Source organism: Rhinoraja longicauda, chromosome 31 (assembly GCF_053455715.1).
Source record: "Rhinoraja longicauda isolate Sanriku21f chromosome 31, sRhiLon1.1, whole genome shotgun sequence".
Classification (NCBI taxonomy): Eukaryota; Metazoa; Chordata; class Chondrichthyes; order Rajiformes; family Arhynchobatidae; genus Rhinoraja; species Rhinoraja longicauda.
This window is the reverse complement of record NC_135983.1, coordinates 11,784,201-11,804,321: the sequence shown is the minus strand read 5'-3', so window position 1 is coordinate 11,804,321 and position 20,121 is coordinate 11,784,201. Positions and strand designations below refer to the sequence as shown.

The 20,121-nt window shown below is 40.5% G+C and overlaps 1 protein-coding gene across 12 annotated transcripts in view; it reads right to left on the bottom strand.

The window, feature by feature from the left end:
- Positions 1 to 4,934: 4,934 nt before the first annotated feature.
- LOC144608517 (histone-lysine N-methyltransferase EHMT1-like) overlaps positions 4,935 to 20,121 on the bottom strand; it is a 92,488-nt gene continuing 77,301 nt past the window's right edge. For all 12 annotated transcript variants that reach the window (XM_078426386.1, XM_078426395.1, XM_078426396.1 and 9 more), the window contains 6 exons: positions 17,670 to 17,747; positions 14,769 to 14,884; positions 12,393 to 12,479; positions 9,957 to 10,035; positions 6,422 to 6,597; positions 4,935 to 5,687 (listed from right to left, as the gene is read on the bottom strand). In XM_078426386.1, coding sequence (XP_078282512.1) covers positions 5,504 to 5,687; positions 6,422 to 6,597; positions 9,957 to 10,035; positions 12,393 to 12,479; positions 14,769 to 14,884; positions 17,670 to 17,747 — 720 coding nt within the window. In that variant the 3' untranslated portion in view covers positions 4,935 to 5,503. The remainder of the gene's footprint in view (positions 5,688 to 6,421; positions 6,598 to 9,956; positions 10,036 to 12,392; positions 12,480 to 14,768; positions 14,885 to 17,669; positions 17,748 to 20,121) is intronic.

Below are 20,121 nucleotides of genomic sequence, written 5' to 3'. Positions count from 1 at the left end.
TATGAACTTCTCCAAGTTCCCTGCATTCATCATTCCCTCTCTCCTCCGCCCTGGTCGTCCTACCAGTTCCACTGTTTGCATCCTTTGTTATCATCTCTTCCCCAGCCAACAATGGGCCGTAATGGGCTCTAGCCTTCCTTGGCCATCTGTTGCCAGCCCTGGTTTGTTCTAGCCTTTCCCCACATCTAGTCCCCCACCCCTCCCCTCCCTTTTCAAGTCAGAAGGCGGCTTCTGGCCCAAAACGTCACTCACTCCTTTTTTTTCTCCAGAGATGCTGTCTGACCTGCTGAGTTACTCTGGCACTTCGTGTCTGTCTTTGGTGTAAACTAGCATCTGCAGTTCCTTTCTACATCACATAAACTGTATCGCACCTATACAGTCAACGCTTTCACCTTTGTAAACTTAAGCTCATCTCACACCAGATCCTGAGCTTTTGACTTTCATCAGCTGTTCGACGATTGCTTCAATTACGAAATTTGAAATCTAGTTTGAAATTTGAGATCCACGGAATGGCATTAATCGGGATCAGCTTGGACCATAAAGAAAGGCAGTGCATGGTTAGCTCATCAGAGCACAGCATGGAAAGCTGAGGCATGCTCACCACTGAGACATGCTCACCACTGAGACAACCAGAGGACACAGGTTTAAAGGGAACGCTTGATAGGAACCTGAGGGGTAATTTTCTGTACACAAAGGATGGTGGGTGTATGGAACGAGCTGCCGGGGGAGGTAGTTGAGGTAGGTATCATCACAATGTATAAGAAACATTTAGACAAGTACATGGATAGGAAAGGTTTAGAGGGATATGGGCCAAATGCAAGCAGGTGGGACTAGTGTAGATGGGACATGTTGGTTGGCATGGGAAAGTTGGGCCGAAGGTTCTGTTTCCATGCTGCATGACTCTGACTGCAGTGTGTTTCACTGTTTTACCTTTCTTCTACATTAGGTTTGGAAAATATTTCTCACAAACCTGTCGCTGCACACTGCATTTCATTTTATCAAATATTTCTACCTTTAAAGATGACTGAAATATTACCTCTATTTGTAGTCGGAGTTGGACTTCTGAACTGCTTTGCTTCATCTGTGCCCTCCTCTGCTACAAAGGCTGCATTAAGTTGTGATTGTCTATAAATCATTTATTTCACCAAACCTGTTCAATAGGTTGAAGGTATGCTGGCAAAACTCAAAGTGTTGGTGGAACTCAGCAGATCAGGTAGCATCAGCGGAGGGAAGGCACAGCACTGGCAACTTTCCTGGTCGGCACACTCTGGGTATATTAGACTGATTGCTTCTAATATACACTCTTGTTTCTATTATGCAGAAAAATTGTTTAGGATTGTCCATAACCTTACGTGCCAAGGTAATTTCATGGCCAGTTTGTGCCATCCAAATTTTGGTAAGATCTCGCCTACACTCTCAAAGGACGCATTTGATAAGTTTTCTATATTTGATATGCACATCCTTCTTTTCCATGATCAAACCTTCCATGGGCTGTTTTAGTATTCTCCAAAATGTGGTCCTGCTGACTCTGAACTCTTATGTGTAGGAAGGAACTGTAGCTGCTGGTTTGCACCAAAGATGTTGGAGTAACTCAGCGGGTAAGGCAGCATCTCTGGAGGAAAGGAATAGGTCGAGATGCTGCCTGACCTGCTGAGTTCCTCCAGCTCTCTATGAAATGTCACCTATCCATGTTCTCCAGAGATGTTGCCTGACCCACCGAGTTACTCCAGCATTTTAGGCCCATCTTCTGAACTTCTAATATCTTACTGGATGTTGTTGGCCTGTCCAGCAGCTACTCCCAACCTACTTCCACCACATCCTGTCTTACATCAGCCTTCCTGCAGTTTAGGGCTCCATCTCAAGGATCCATCTTCCCTTTTTCCATGACCACCTTGAAACATATCAAGCTATGGTCATGGTCATCAAAGGAATCCTCCGCGGCCACTTTTCTAACATTTACCCAACATCATTCCCCATAAGGTCAAGTAAGGCCCATCCATAGAACTCTCTGCATACTGCTTCAAGAAATCCTCTTGCATGGACATTATAAATTCCACCCCATCTTAACACCTTGTACTAATTCAATCCCAGTCAATATTGGGAAGGTTAAAATTCCCCATGAATACTCTTATTGCTTTTGCTGCCTTCTATCTACCAACATATTTTCTTCCAATTCCTGCTGGGAGGCATATAGTATAACCCCAACAAAGCGATTGCCCCTTTCCTATTCCTATGTTCAACGTAGTCACAGTGGCCGACTCCTGCAAGATATCCTCCCTGCAGACTGTTGCAATACTCTCCACGAGCAGCCGTGAAACACCCCTTTGCACCTCCTTCTGTCGCATCTGAAACGTCTATACCAGTTTCTGTTCTCCCATACCATTCGCTCAGCTCTTCTGTCTTATCTGCGCAGCTCCTTGCAATGAAGTATCTAGTGCTAATGGCAGAGGCCTTGGGGTGCAAGTCCAAGGCTCTCTGAAAGTGGTGATCAAGCTGGATAGGGTAATGAAAAGACATTGAGTATGAAAGTTTTAGAATAGTCAGAATCTTTTTTTTTCCCAGGGCAAGGAAGTCCAGAACTTGAGGGCACAGGTTTGAGATGAATGGAAAGATCATTAAAAGGAAACCAGAAGGGATGTTTTCATAGAGTTAAGTGTGGCTGGAATGAGTTGCCTGAAGTGAGGTGGAAGCAGATACAATTATAAATTAAAAAATGCATTTAATCAGAAAGAAACAAGGAACTGCTGATGCTAGATTACAAAAAAAGATACAATGTGCTAGTGTAACTCAGCAGGTCAGGCATCATCCCTGAACATGGAGAGGTGACTTTTCGAGTCGGGACCTTTCTTTAGTCTCATCAGGTACTTGGATATGAAAGGCACAGAGGTTTATGGACTTAATGCAGGGAAAGTGTGATTAGTGTAAATAGGCACCAGTCAAGATAGATGGTCTATTGCCTTCAGGCCCATTTATGAGCAGCACAATTCAATGAAAGTAAATGTAGTTGAGCCTTCTCATGCTTCTCAACCTCTCCTTTCTCCATCGGTCCTTCTTACTGGATTTGCCTGTTCCACTGTCATTTTGGGTCACATTTCCCCCTCCCCCTCCTTCACTTATTTAAATCCCCCCAAATAACACCAGCAAACCTCCCTCCAGTGGAGGTACAACCAGTCCTTCGAGTACATGTTACGCCTGCTCCAGATTACAATGATCCAAAAACCTAGAATCCTCTCCCTTACACCATCTCTTTAAGTGTACAATCATCCGTCCGATCACTATTTCCATACCTGTTAGCATGAGGCATTTTGCGTAACCCTGAGATTACAACCGTTGGAAGTCTTGCTTTTCAGCAGCTCCCTAAATTCTCTGTACAGGACCACATCTCTTCCCCACGTCATTAAGAACCATTAGGGACTACAAGCTCTGGTTGCTTACTCTCCCCTTTGGGATCGTTCTGTACTCACTCAGAGACATCCTTGGCCCTGGCAACCTCAGGGGCAAGTGAGGCCTCATCCTGAAGTCTCACTGGCTGCCACAGAAATGCTTATCAGTCCCCTGACCGTCGAGCCCCATAATGCTGGGCTATTGTTTGGCCTTGCTGCATAACAAGGCTAGCTGTGATGCCACCGATTTAGCTGCTTCTGTTTTCCTCTGAAAGGCTATCCCTCCAAATAGTATTCAAAGCAGTATACCTATTAGAGAGAGGAAAGCCACAGGTAAGTCCTGCACTGCCTGCTTGCCCCCCTGAACAGTCACCCATCTATCTGGCTGAATATGCCGCGTGGCACCTTCCCAACATCCGGTCCCTGACAATTTCTGCCACGTGTATGTTCCTCAGTGAGTCAGCAGCATCTCCAATCTGTGGTGTGAGGGGAGCTACAGTTGCACACGCTTCCTCCAGTCACCAAGGACACATGACTACTCCCGGATCTACATCTCACAGGACGAGAATACCACTCCACTGACTCCCATCAGTAATGCTTCTTGCTACCAATGTAAAAAAACTTTACTTGCTTTACTGTCTTGCCACTCAGTCTTTTTGCCAAAACCTCCACGAGTCAACCTCAACCACAGCACTTCACCTCACTGTTCTCAAGATGTCTGCACATGCATTGCTGCTCACACCGTACCTCCCTCCACTTTTACAGTTCTCACCTCCTGTCACAATCCCTCGGGTTTGTATTTCAGTTGCAGGAAATTGTGTTGAGCAACAGCACTTTCAGTGAACACAGGTCTACTTCTATCCACTGAATGTAATGAAAACAATAATGTCCATTTTTTTTATAAAAACCTCCAATCCTTTCTGTTCAATTTATTGTAGAATAATGAAGACCTTGCGAATACTCCAGTTAGGGATGGTCACTTTGTATGAATTGTTTGCTCGACCTTATAAGGCTCTCGCTAAATATTTTATATTGGACTGCCACAAATCTAACTTCAAATTAGGTTCATACAACACAGAAGCAGCTGCTTTGGCCCTCCATGCTAACCATCGACCACCCATTTTATTCTCCTCACATTCTCATCAATTAGCCCCCACTCCCCCACCCCGATTCTACCATTAGGGTCAATTTAGAGCAAGCCAATTAACCTGCCAACCCAGACATATTTCAAATGTGGAAAGTGGAAAGCAGAGCATCCGCACACAATACATGTGGTCACAGGAACATGTGCAAACTTCAAGCAGACAGCAGCGGAGGTAAAGACTGGCCCCTGGCAGTGTGAGTGAGGTGAGGACTGAACCCGGGCCTCTGGCAGTGAGAGGCAGGAACTCCACCAGCTGCCCATAACAATAAGTCTGCTGCATCCTGCCTGGGAAACCTCATTGAGTTGTGAATTATAGCATTTATCATGCTTATATATTTTCTGAAGCACATGCTCACATCAGTTTAAAATAAGCATTTTCACACTTTACAAATCTATTACGAACTGCTTTTATTTATAACATTTGAGCAAGATTTGCATACAAATTCAGAACACTAATGGATCAAGCATAAATGCCCTTAAAACCGGTGAAAATTATAATGAATGCTAACAGTAATGTTTCTGTAAAGTTCTTGAAGGACTTGCACAAAAAAAACCTGACCTGCACTAAGGAACCTTTAAAAAATTTATGCAAAATGGCGTTTTTAACGTCCAACCATCACGCGTCAACAGCAGATGGCAAATTCATAAAGACAAACTATTACTACTTTTACTATTACTGATAATACTACATGTAAAAAAAGATTTACTTGAATTCATGTTAAAAACAGGTTGTTCCTTTATACAATCTTGAGGTGACTTTTACTTTGGAGTAAAATCACACAATAATCAGCACCATAACTGTTGGCCCTCACTATAACAAAAGTTCAATTTATTAAATGTCCTATCATCAATATCTAGACAGACAATTTGTAGGAAGAATTTGTCAGTACAGCTGAGCTGGTGCTTCGAGAAGTCTTTCACACAAGTGGAGCCATTCCATTCAATACCGCTCAATGTGGTCCAGGTAACGAGCTTGTCAAGAAACACTGGCAGATGTGCTTGAACTGGTGTCTGGAAGTCCATTTTGTTGTGCTTCCATTTGAGATACTGTGGCTTGTTGCTGTGCAATGGCAGCAGCTGAATGCTTGCACTTCTCTGAACCACACAGGCAGGTAAAATAATTGTTCTTGATGTCCCAGAACCTGTCACCATAGTCAAAACTGGGAAACAAGTAGAGCAACATGTTAAAAATGCTTCTTTTTAAATAAATAAAAAACATACTTTGAATGTAACTTTGATGCATGATTTTCATTATTATTGATACAAAAAACCTGAACTATGCCTGGATGGTCTTCAGCCATTGACACAAATTTCTAAACTGTGTAGGCATGTTTGTTCACTTATCAAATGGCTTCAATGCATTAAGGGTAATCCATGCTGCATTTCACGTTTTCTTGATGTACTTTCTTCCCAGACCATTGATTATACATTTTAAATAGTCCCATGTGCTCTATTAAATCTCTCTTTCACAGCCAAGCCCAAGTTTCTGCAGTCACTTGTCATAATTTAAACCGCTGAAAGTTGGACTCAGCTTAGTGCATTTTCTCGTGGACCTGTGTTTGCCTCATGTCTCAGGATTGAAAACAAAAATTGAGAAGATAGTTGGTCAGGCGGAGACATTGCCTTCAATGTTGATTAATATTTACTTAGTTATGAGTTGTTTATTGGAATAGTTCAAGGTTCTTTATGAATTGTCATTTCACAAAGGATTGAAGATAGACATCTAAATCTGCCAATGGTCATTTTGTGTGACCTTTTTGAAAGCAGGCACCTGTTTAGCCCATTTCTACTTATTGGCATTTGGTTTAACCCCTCAAGGTTAATAAAATACTATTTTTGAAAATGTAATTGATTTACGTGTTTGAACGAATTTCCAAAAATATTAGATACTTACCCTAGTTCTTCGCCACACTTTATATCTCTACTGCTGAAGAAAGCAATTCTTGGGAAACGAAGATCCTGGTGTGACATGAACACTCGTACAGGAATGAGGTTTGGTTCACACAGATGGTTGACAAAGCGACTGATGTTTCCATAGTAGCGAGCATCGATGCAGTACACAGCCCCTTCCTAAATTTAGAAACAAAATATGGATTTAATTACCTCTTTCCTCAGTTAAAAATCATTGAGAATACTATTAAAGTGAAATTTAGATGTTTGTGCTGAATGGACATTTTAAGGTACCTTAATGGGGAACCAATGATTGGGAGATGCGGGTAGATTTAAGAGGACAGCTTGCTGTTCCACAGGAAATAACTACTACTAGTTTGAGGCCTGATATAGTTATGGTTAGTTAGTCAGCGGATAGTGTATTTTATAGAACTCACGGTGCCTTGGGAGAACTTAGTGGATAAGACTTATGAAAGTAAAAGGCTTAGATATGTAGAGTTGGCAGCAGAAGTTGAGCATCGAGGATGGAGAACAAGAGTACGTCCTACAGAGGTGGGTTGTAGAGGTTTCATAGCGAGATCAATCACATCGCTATTTGGAGAGCTAGGAATTCGTGGACAGAGTTTGTGTCAGGCTGTAAAGCAAGTGTCAGAAGCAGCAGAGCAAGGCAAGGCCTTGGTGGAGAAGAAAGAGTGCCATTTGAGGGCAGAAAGGAAACATATGACATGAAGTATGTGTATTTCTTTGTAAGTTTAGTCTGTGCATGTGCATCCCGGTCTTACGCAAGGGTGATATTTGTGGTGTCACAACTTAATGATGGGCTAGGATTAGTGGAAGATAGGATGCAGGTGTTTATCATTTGTCAGAGTTAATTGGCTGCAGCTTCCTTTATTTAGTAGATACGGGGAGCAAAGGTGGTGAGAGCAGATATTGAGGGGGGGTTGTTCTGATACGCCAGAACCAACTGTTGAGCCTGCCAGAGGTGTCGTGGGCCTAACTTAACAAAACACCAATGAAGGGAGGTGCCCACTTGATAACCCCAGCGATATACTTGCATCTACAAGATTAGGTTTTTTTTTATAAGAGAATTAATATGTAGGTAGCTGTTTTTTTCATTTATTGTAAGTTGGTGTATTTAGTTAGATAATATTTTGGGTTTGGACTTTTTTGTTTTAGTTGAGCGCTTATCCTGAAGTTATAGCACAAGCAATCTGTGTTTTAATTGTAATTTAGAATTTTTATCTACTTTAAAAAAAAATTATGTTAGTCAACAGTCAAGCAAGCATTAGACTTCATATAGTGTAATAAAATAACTGCAGATGCTGGTACAAATCAAAGGTATTTATTCACAAAATGCTGGAGTAACTCAGCAGGTCAGGCAGCATCTCAGGAGAGAAGGAATGGGTGATGTTTCGGGTCGAGACCCTTCTTCAGACTGATGTCGGGGGACAGGACAAAGGAAGGATATAGGTGGAGACAGGAAGATAGAGGGAGAACTGGGAAGGGGAAAGGGAAGAGAGGGGCAGAGGAACTATCTAAAGTTGGAGAAGTCAATGTTCATACCACTGGGCTGCAAGCTGCCCAAGCGACTTCATACTTTTTTCCCGCTCAAACAAAGAATTTCAAAGCTTTGGTTCTAGTCTCAAGATTAATATATTTTTTTAATTAATTATGGACTCCTGAGTTCCAGATGACCGATAAAACAATGTTTACTGCTTTCTTAAGTAAATAGCAAGAATATTCACATCCTTTCCTATTTGTTTGTGCCATTTAAAACAAAAACCTGAAGCAATAACACCACTAGCTATTTCTATGTATACCATGGTTAAATGAAACTAACATTACGCATCAGGTGACGGTTGTACTATGCTGATGAGAAAAGTTTAGCTGAAGTGATTCTGACAGTAGGATTAGTAGCCTTTCTTATACCCTACATTGTTTTTGTTAACTTTCTTATATAAAGCTAATAAGTTCCAATAAAAACAGACTTTCCAGACTAAGTGTAAAGTGATACATTCTGGGAAGTTAAACCAGGGCAGCCCACACACAGTAAATGGTAGCACACTGGAGACTGTTGATGAACAGAGAGACCAAGGGAAGCTAGTATAGTTCCCTGAAGGTGGCAACACAGGTAGACAGCGTGTTGAAGGAGGTGTATGCCACTTGCCGTCAATGGTCAGGGTATTGAGTACAGGAGTTTGGATGGAATATGACAGCTGTACAATGCATTGCTGAAATTGCGCCTGGAGTGTGTGCAGTTTTGGTTGCCTAATTAAGGGATGGATGTAATTAAGCTAGAGAGTGCAGAAAAGATTCGCAAGAATGTTGCCGGGTCTGGAAGGCTTGAGTTATAAGGAGCGACTGGGATAGAATGAGACTGTTTCCCATTCATTGAAGGAGGCCAAGGGGTGGGACCAGGTGGATTGTCACAATCTGTTTCCCATGGTACAGGAGTTCAATACTAAAGAGCAAAAGTTTGAAGTGAGAAGGAAAAGATTTAATGAGAACCCAGGGGGGAAGGGGGCAAGTTTTTCCACAGAGGGCTGGAGGTATGTGGAGCTAACTGCCAGTGGAAATGCTACAGGCAGGTACAACGACAACTTTTTAAACTGACAGTTTGACAGGTTTCGAGGCATATGGGTGAAACCCAACCGAATGCGACTATGTTAGGTCGACAACCTGGTCAACGTGAACAAGCAGGACCAAAACCCTGTTTCTGTGCTGTCTAATTCTATAACTCCACACAGTGCAATATTTAACATGAAATTTATCCATGAATTTAACATCAAAATGAACAGAATGATGGTTTAGAATATGTTAACCGTACACTCCATTTTTGCTCCTTGAAATACTTTGTTACTGTGCCAGTTTCTCAGTTATTCCTGAGGATTTATACTACGGCACTTACAGTATCCAAAATGTTTTCAAAATATTGCGTGCACATTTTATACTCTGCTCTAAAGGGCAGCACGGTGGAGTTGCTGCCTCACAGCACCAGAGTTTGCACGTTCTCCCTGTGACAAGCAAAACACGAGCAACAAAGCTTTTCATTTAAGTACATAATCAGAATAGTCAGTAGCAATGTTTCTAAGTGCCAGTTTATTTTGCCAGATATGAGGAGGCAGGCAGGTTCAAGTTCTACATTGACTATGGATGAGTAAAGGTACAATGAATAATATGCGCTCAGCAACATCATAGGCACGTACTCAGATCAATGCACAAATGATACATAAAGTTAAAATTATGCAAAAAGGAAGACATTAATGCAAAAACTTAATTAGAACCCATTCTGGGAAAGGGTCCCAACCCGGAACGTTACCCGAGTTTAAAGGGTCCCGAGCCAAAACGATACCTATCCACGTGCTCCAGAGATGCAGCCTGACCCGCTGAATTCCTCCAGCACTTGGTGTCGTCTTTTGCAAATCAGCCTCTAGAATTCCTTGTTTCTACTTCTGCCAGATTAAAAGCTGGATCATTTACAATAACACTGGAAACACAGTTAACATGACACGAAAGGACAACACCAAAATATTGGGTACCTTATTATCGAGGTCAAAAAGATAAGAGTCATCTTCTCGAACATCTGCTTCTGAATCCGTTATAAGTTCCCCCACATACCTTGCATGAAGAAAAAAAAACTGTTTGAAAGACTGTTTAAACTGATAAGTTAGTGTTACTAAAATATTCGTCAGGCAAGTTGACTGATGGAACAAATATGATGTGTTACAATATTTGGACTTTTATCTCAGGAATCTCAAAAGCAGTCTTGTCAGCTACAGATTTTAAAAGATGATCAGTGATGAGCACAGTAGGAAAAGTTTTCTTTCAACATATGAGCCGTAACCATTAATTCTAATCTAATGTATGGTATAAAGTATGGGATAAATTACTTTATGAAGTAATTGACCAGGATAATGTGGTAACAGTGATTGTGTGAAGAACAGGCTCACATTACAAGATAAACACTAACATACATTAACACACATCAACAATCCAACACTGATCCCTGGACAGCAGCTAGGTTTTGAAAGTCACAGTACTGAGTCTAACTGAGCCAACCTCTAAATAGTGGGCTAATTGTGACTGCCAACTCCCCATTTCTCAAGACCAGTTTTTGCCCACACTTGGTTAGGTTGGATGTGGTGGGCCTGCTTTGCAGATCTTGCATACTCCAGAGTCCAGAGATGTGGTTTGGGCTTAGATTATACACACGTAGACCCTACTTACAAAAGCCGCTGCGGACCTTTCACCGTCCGGCGCGGCCTGGAACGTGGCAACTTCAACAGCCTGACCGCGGGAGAAGACGGCAGGGAAGAGAAAAGACAATCTGGCCTTCCATCACAGTGAGGAGGTGACTAGAGGAGACTCACTGTGATAGATGTTTCTTTTTTTTGTTTTGTGTTGGTTTGTGATTGTGTGTGTTATTGCTTATTTTTATTGCTCTTATTGTTGGACTTGTTCATCCAAAAGACTTGTTTTTTTGGATGACAATAAAGGTTATTCTGATTCTGAGCTAGTAAAGGAAGCAAAGAGCTTTGTCAGGTATGAACATAAAATACTAATTAAAGCACTGATTCAGAGCAGAACAAACCATAACTCGCCTTGCCTTCAGGCTCCAAATTTTTATTCTAATATCCCTGCTGAAATTAACCGGAGGTTAAACTTGGCACAGGGCCTGTCAGTAAATCCTGGATTTTTGTGCTTCACAGCAAAAGCTCAGGTGTTCAGGGTTTACTTGAACAATCCAGTATTGCTATGCTTATTAGCATTGCAATTTTCAAAAGGAAAATGAAATATGCTTCACTTTGAAATAATCTAAAAGTCATGACCAATCAGGCAATTGCAAACAATTATCTACCTCCATTGGATGACCCAAATATGCCAGATTTTGCAAATAAGAGAAAAACAGCTGTCGAAGTTTAAAGGCAAACACACCCGAAGACAGAAAATCAACTTTTACAAGCTCTTTTGTCTCTGCGGATAATTGGTCCATTCTTTTAACAACTTTTAACCAAAATATTAGCATGGGCAAGTATTCCTCAGCAATACATGTCCACCAGTCCCTCACATCAATAAATTTTATGGGAAAGAGATTAAATTTCCATATAAAGCTCCTATAATCCCCAAGCACTCACAGATGCAATAATTTTAAAAAATGACTTCAGAAAGCATCTTAAAAGATAGAACATAAAGGCAAATTGACTACTTCTGTTTTTACCTTTAATACAGATTTGTAGACACAGTATCATTTGCATGGCAAATATAACAGTGACTAACTTGAGTATAAAGAAACAATAAAGTTGACATAAAAACAGAAAATGTTGAAAATACTCAGCAAGTAAGATAGCATCTGTCCAAAGAGAAACAGTTAACATTACGGGTCTGGAATTAATTTCAGATTTCCTACATCTTCCACTTTTTAAAAAAAGGTTTCACAATAAAACTGATGAATGGTCTTAGGAAATTTCACAGAATGCAAAGGGGTTTGCATTGGGGGGAAAAAAAAGTAGGTTAAAGAGGATCTTAATGAAAATTTTCAGATTCCGAAAGAGGTATTGAATATCACTTTGTGATCTGGTTTGTCAGCAATTCCTGGGCAGATATATGGAGCAAACCTTGGTTAAGAAACATAAATGAATTAAGAAATAATCCCATCAGGCATAATGTACCAAACCACAACATAGCATCATTAGTTTGATGGCTTGGGGGGAGGATTTTAGGTATTTCAAGTGCATAAAGTAAATTATTTTGGGCAGCCAGCACTACAGAAAACTCTAAATAATAATTTAAGACCAATCTACGGACAGGAGAGACTAAAGCAATTCATTAAACCAGCCGTATGATATGTAGTGTAGGAAAATAACTGCAGATGCTGGTACAAATCGAAGGTATTTATTCACAAAATGCTGGAGTAACTCAGCGGGTCAGGCATAAGTATGATATGTATCATTATTGTCAGGAGGTCCAACACTTACTCGCAGATGAAATTACCCTTGGGAATGTCCTGCATTGACCGAACGCCCCAGCCCATCTTTTGTGTACGATATGTCTGTAGTCGAACCCTGCGATAATTACAAAACAGAATAAATAACCATAAAAATTATAACTACACCATGGTTTTAACTGATTTTTTAAAAGTACATTTGACAGTGATTAGCCTGTCATTTACTTCACTTTGATTTGCATGCAAATTAATCAGAGCATTTGCCCACATGACACGAGTGGCACATTTCAAAGTAATTCAATACATGTGAAGACAATGAGTTACATATGCAAATCTTATCTTGGTTTATAAATATTATTAATGGGGTTAACATTAGAGGAAAATCATTTTTTGATGTCATACAGAAGTTATTTTTTGTTTTACAAGTTTTCGTTGAATGGTTAATTGCTGTTAACCTACTAATGAAAACGTCTTTTACGTAACAAATATTGATATGCAATAACCACATATGATTGAGAATTTAAATCCATGAAGCACAAGTTATTCATTACAAGAATGTTACATAAATTATTCAATAGATGAAAAGCAACGGCTCTAGATCCAAGTCTGTAACAAATCATCAGCAAAGTGATGTATGCGATCGTTAACACAGCAATCACTCAGCACCTACTCTCCAATAACCTTCTCACTTGTGCTCTGTTTGGGTTTTCCCAGAAATATTCAGCTCCTGACACATCATAGCCTTCTTCTAAAAGACTAAAGAGCTGAGTTCCAGAGACGTGGTAAGAGTGACTGCTCTCGTTTACAAGGCAACATTTGAATGAATGTGACATCCTTGTTTTCTAGTAAAACCGAACAAAGAACTCCCAATGAACAAAAAGAAAACACTCCAGTAGTTGAAATCACATCACACACAAAGCAAGATGGTTGTGATACCTGGAAATCAACCATTCCGGTCACAGAACATCACTGCAAAAATTTTACTCAGACCAGTGTTCTGGGCCCAACCATCTTCATCAATGTGGTCAGAAGAGGGCATGTTCACTACTAATTGCACCATTTCCAAATCTTCTGCAAATAAAGCAGCCCATCCCTGCATGTAGCAAAACCTAATCAATATAAGCATGGGCTGATGAGTGGAGCACAACGTTAGCACCAGAAATATGCTAGACAATGACCAACTTCAACAAAAGAGTATCTAACCACCTAGGTTTGACATTCAATGGTATTATCTTTTCTGACATCCCATTATCAATATCCTGGGGCTCACCATTGACCAGCAACTAAGTGGTGTCAACCAAACCAAAGCCTTACCACTATCTACAAAAGCTTTCCTAGGTCTAATGGAATATTCTCCAGTTACTTGGACAAGTACAGTGCCGATAACTCTCAAGAAGCTAAAACCATCCAAGAAAAAGCTGCTCACTTGATTAGCATCCATCAATCTCACCATCCCTGGCACACAATGCCTGAAGGTGAATACCACCTTACCAAATGCACACTTGATTTCTCAGTTTCAGTTTTCAGGTTGAGGTCAACAGCTGATTTAGCCAACAATGTACGACATAAGAACATGTGTTTAAATATTATTTTCAGTGTTGTTGGAGACATAATTCCTGTGAACATTGTGAATGTTTAGGCCCAACTGTGATGTATCTGTACATCTTGGAAAAGCTCAGCTTTGTGAGGTGTTTCTCAAAATCATTTAATTTTCATATCTGTGTCAGCTCTTTGCTAGAAAAAATAAAATGAAATAATTCCCCTACCTCATCCACCCCCCCCCCCCCCCCCCCCCAAATCATAACTTTAACAATTTTCCAATTTTTACATTTCAAAAGAAATCTAAAAATTAAAGTAGATCAAAAACCAAGTATATGAGCAATGGGATACAAGTAGGAAAATACCTTTAGAAAAATAGCCGCAGTGAAGAGTTTTACCAAAGATTTGAATGTGTAAATGGTTCCTTGCAGCTTTACAGATTCTACTAAACCATAAACAACTGTCTCACACTGCATGTCTAGAATAGCAACTATCAAAAGAATGGTTTGGTATTTGTTAATGTTGATGATTATGGGGAACATTGCCTTCAAAGAACATTCCTTTCTCTGAAAGTTAGATGAAAATGATAAAACCCATCAATTTGATACAAGGTATGAAAATAAAAATCAGTTAAACAGAATTCAAACTTGAGTTTATAATTTCCAAACTAATGCTCAGCTACTGGACTGCAATGTTATTCAAGATGAAGGTAAATAATATTTGCACTCAATTGCATTGAGAACTCACAAGCATCCCAAAGCTGAATTTTGTTCCAAATGGTCGGCTGCAATTGTAAATTGTAATTTTCCATTCAATATGCTAAGGTCCACCATCAGGCCTTACATTAAAGGAATGTATTTCACCTTACCTGATTCCATTTTGTACCACACGATTTTTACACGTCCGCCAACACCCACAGGCATGGTTACACTCGAAGATTAGTGGTGGTTCCAGCATGTTGAATTCTGGGAGAAGCCGCCCATCCTTAAAGTACAAATGACAATTGTGAGTTTCACTCTGTTGAGCTTAAGCTCTGCAAGACTGATCAGAGCATTAACTGCTGAGAGCATTTTCTATGGAATAAAGACTGGAACACAGTTTTGGGAAATATCACATAATAAAATTAAACTATTTTCACATTACCAATTATTAACCCATCTTGATTTTTAGTCTCTAGATTTGTCAACTATCCTGTATCTTGTTTGAAATATTAGATGAGAATTCTTATTAGCATTTCAAAAGTGCCCGTTAAGTTTGTATTTACAAATAATAAGCATTTCTTTACAAGTAAAAGTGAAGGCAAAGATGCCATTTATAGAAACAGTATAGAAACAGGCCCTCTGCCCAAGTTACCCACACCAACCAAGATTCCCCATCCACACTAGTACCACCTGCCTGTGATTGGTCCATATCCTTCTCAATCTTTCCTATCCATGTACCTATGCATTAACTTTTCCATTTTCTATTTCCACTATCCATTTACTTTTCCTACTTTGCAGAGTTTATACAGTTTCTCAAAATGTTGCATGTTGTTCAGATCACTGCCAAAATCAACACTAAAAAAATAATTGTTTTTGTAAACATCTCTAACAACTGTAAAATTAATCTAACTTTTTTGGACCCACTGAAGATGATTCTGATAAAAAAGTGGCCAGGTTCGTAAATACCAATGCAGTCTTAAACATATACACTGATGATACCCAACTCCTTGTTTTCACCATTGCTCTTGGCCCCTCAAATTCCCAGCAATTTCTTGCTCCTTCCCTTAACATTGGAGGATCGATCCAATCAGGTACTGGGGGATGATCCACCGTAATGTGTTCCAGTATTTCTGAAACTTCCCATTCCTTTTATAGAGGAAAAACATCTAGATACCCCTCTCTCCAGCCTCCATGTCCTTCTTCCTGGTGAATTTACTGATGAGAAGTATTCATTACCGACCTTGTTCATAGCCCATGGCCCCACTCATGAATTATCCCTTTGGTCCCTGACGAGGTCCAATCTTTCCTTAGCTACCTCTTACTTCCAAATTACTTAATAGGATTTAATCCTACTTGCCCATGTCATTTCAAGGCACCCATTGTGTCCTACTAATTTATTAAGTTCTCGCCTAACCCCTTGCAACTCTGAAAGGATTCTCTCAATAAATATATCTGATATAGGCTTCCTTCTTTTCCTTGATTGAACCTTCAATTTCCTCTGTTAAGTAAGGTTCCTCAAAACTTGCCATTTTTACTTTTAACGCTAACAGGGGCCTGCTGATTCTAAACTTATACTATTTTATTTTTAAACACTTTACTGGATGTTGTTTTCTCTCCTGAAGCTGCTCCTAATCTACTTCAAGATTCAAGATCAATTTATTGTTACATGTACCGATTAAGGTACAGTGAAATTTGAGTTACCATACAGCCATACCAAGTGAAATGCAACAAGACACACAGCCACATAAAATAAAATTTAACATAAACATCCACCACAGCGGATTCCACTTTCCTCACTGTGATGGAAGGTAATAAAGTTCAATTATCTTCCTCTTTGTTCACCCGCGGTCGGGGCTGTTGAACCTTCCGCAGTCGCCGCAGCCGACGGTCCGAAGCCCTCCTGTCGGGATGATGGAAGCTCCCGTTGGAACGGTTGAAACTCTCCGTGGCATGGAGCTCACAAGTCAGCCTCTTCTTATCAGAGACTGCGGGCTTCACGATGTTAAAGTCCACAGGCCCTGCGGTTGGAGCACTCCACACTCGATCCCCGTCAAAGGATTGCAAGGTCCGCGATGTTAAAGTCTGCGCCGTGCCCGCGGCATGAAGCGCCGGGCTGGTCTCTAGGAAAGGCCGCCAACTCCTCAATGTTAGGCCGCAGTGGGGACGGGGATACGATCCGGAATTTTAAAAATCGCATCTCCGTCGAGGTAAGTGATTGAAAAAATGTTACCCCCAACTTCCCCACCTCCACATAAAACAAACCAAGAAACACTAAAACATACTTTTAACATATACTTAAAATAACAAAAACAGAAGAAAGGACAGACAGACTGTTGGCGCCACTCTGAGATTCGACCTAAACCACAGCACTTCACCTCAAACGCTGTGGTCAAAATAGCCAATCCCACTATGCCCATCTCTATTTTGATAGATTTCACACACGGCTGATCGCGCAGACAGCTTCCTTTTGAACACCCAGCCTCGCTCCTTCTTGCCAATCACACTGAGTTTTGTAATCCTTACTTTGCTCCCCTTTGCATTCTCTTGCCATCTCCTTCCCAATACTTCTCATGCTACCTTCAAAAGCATCATAAAAACTCATGTTTTTGATTTAAACTTGCAGTCATCCTAATTAATCTCCTCCAAACTCCATTTTACACAGATTATTTTGCAAAATAATTGGAATTCATGTTTACTTTAAAAATTGCCAAGTCCATGCAAGATCTTAGATGTCTACATTTTCCAATGCAAAGAAATATATACAATGAGCCAACTACATGACTCTCAGATGTTTGGATGCTTAACAGAATGCTCCACGCCAAGTCATTCAGCAAAAGCAACATCAGCATCACGAAAATTAAAGTCAATTAACCTGCTATGCAGTAATGAGAATTATACTGTCTAATTTATTAGTTTTGAGAAACCATACTTGGTTTTCAAATACAAACGTGGGATAAAAATGGGAGAAAAAAGAGAAATTAAAAGTATTTGAAGTAAAAAAAAGCGATTCTAAACTTCATTAAGGGACATGAAAAATCAGTAATGTAAGCTAAAGCTATCTTTCTTACCTGGCTATACCAGCAACGTATACTTAGTTGGCCACACATGCAGGCATTGGAGGAGCAGTCATCATCACAAAAACAGTACTGTACAATGAAATGAGACATCATTGTTAATAAACCAACAGTGAAAGATAATCCAACAAAGATTAAAATCTTTACTTAAGCAATTTCTGAATGAGATTGAAATACGATTAAAATTTCTTTCGAATCAAAAAATAAAATCACTTAAATCTTTCTCAATGACATTTCATTATACATTAAGAAGATGCCATTGCATCCGGTAAAATGCTGTTCATCTATCAGAAAAGAAATAACTTTTTCAGCCAGAGTTGTGAATCTGTGGAATTCTCTGCCTCAGAAGGCAGTGGAGGCCAGTTCCCTGAATGCATTCAAGAGAGAGCTAGATAGAGCTCTTAAGGATAGCGGAGTCAGGGGGTATGGGGAGAAGGCAGGAACGGGGTACTGATTGAGAATGATCAGCCATGATCACATTGAATGGTGGTGCTGGTTCGAAGGGGCGAATGGCCTACTCCTGCACCTATTGTCTAACTTTGCATTTGAATTTTTACAGTTTTGTCAATTTATTCCTTAAATTAAGCTGGAAAATTCTATCAAGTTGCGACTAATACTTCATTTTTTCTTTCTGGCACTGGGTTCAAATATAGTCAGTTAGATGAGTTGTAGTTCTAATTAACTTTGTCCTCACCAAACTATCTGTTGCAGATCCATGACAACACTGATAAAAGTGACCCCCACACAGTCCCTATGGAAACAAAGTCCATCTTCACACCAAAAACATCCTCCATCAAATGTGTGGCAGTACAATCGTGCAAAATGGCAAAGACCATGTGGCAGTTCAAAACTGGCCATGTCAGAGGCTCCATGGATCACTAGCTTCAGCAGAAATATACTCCACCATAGTCTATGGTTTCATGACTGATATATCCCTTATTCTACAGCCAAGCCATTGGCAGTCTTTCTTGGGAAATGCTGAAAGGCAAACCAGGAGCAGCACCTCAAAATGCCAACCTGGTGAAGCTACAATACAAAACTATATGCATGTTTAACAAGAACCAAGAACCATAGCAATTCACTTTTCCCTCGTACCATTAAAGCATGGAATAGTCTTCACCCTATGAAAGTTGCTCAACCAGACACAACTAAATTTAAGGTAGATCTTCTTCTCCCTTGCTTACGTCCATACTCCGCCACCTCCAGTTTAAATTCCATTTGGAATATTTTGGAGGACTAAGAGCCAAGAACCCATCCTGGATAAAAGAGTCAGTCCATTCACCCTATCTGGTCCGCTCATTGCCTTACACACCTCTATAAGGTAACCCCTCAGCCTCCTGCGCTCCAAGGAATAAAATCCTAGCCTGCCCAGTCTCTCCTATAGCTCAGGCCTCCAAGTCCTGGCAACATCCACGTAAACCGTCTCCACATTTTTTCCAACTTAACAATATCCTTCCTACAGCATGGTGACTAAAATTGAACAAACACTCCAAATGTGACCTTGTGAATGTCTTGTACAACTGTAACATAACATCCTGACTTCTATGCAGATGCTGACTTAAACCGAAGATAGATTGGGTGTCTATCCCAACTTCTATACTCAATACCCTGACTGACCAATGTACCAAAAGCCTTCTTGACCATTCTATCTACCTGTGATGGCACTTTTGAGTTACAATGTACCTAGTTCCCTCAGCTAGTTCCCTCAGCTCGACAACACTCCCCAGGGCCCTGCCATTCACTGTGTATGTTTGCCTTCCCAAAATGCAACACCACGCATATATCTGCATTAAACGTCATTAACCATTCCTCAGCCCACTTGCCCAACTGATCAAGATCCTGCTATAATTTTTGATAACCATCTTTGCTATCTACGATGCCACCACTTTAGTGTTATCTGCAAACATACTAACCATGCACATCTACATTCTCATCCAAATGGTCGACATAAACCAGCAATGGGTCCAGCAACGATTCCTGGGCACACCTTACTCGTAGGCCTCGTCTAAAAACCAACCTTCCACCATCACCCTCTGCTTCCTTCCATCATCACCCTCTGCTTCCTTCCATGAAGTAAATTCTCTAGATAGACACATAAAGCTGGAGTAACTCAGTGGGACAGGCAGCATCTCTCGAGAGAGAGAAGGAATGGGTGATGTTTCGGGTTGAGACCCTTCTTCAGATTTATTTCTCTATCCAGTCAGCTAGCTCTCCCTGGATCTCATAGAATCTAACCTTGCAGAACAGCCTACCATGAGGAACCTTTATCAAATGCCTTCCTGAAGTCTATATAGACAACATGTATGATTTTGCAAGAAAATAACTGCAGATGCTAGTAAAAATCGAAGGTATTTATTTTGCAAAATGCTGGAGTAACTCAGCAGGTCAGGCAGCATCTCAGGAGAGAAGGAATGGGTGACGTTTCGGGTCGAGACCCTTCTTCAGA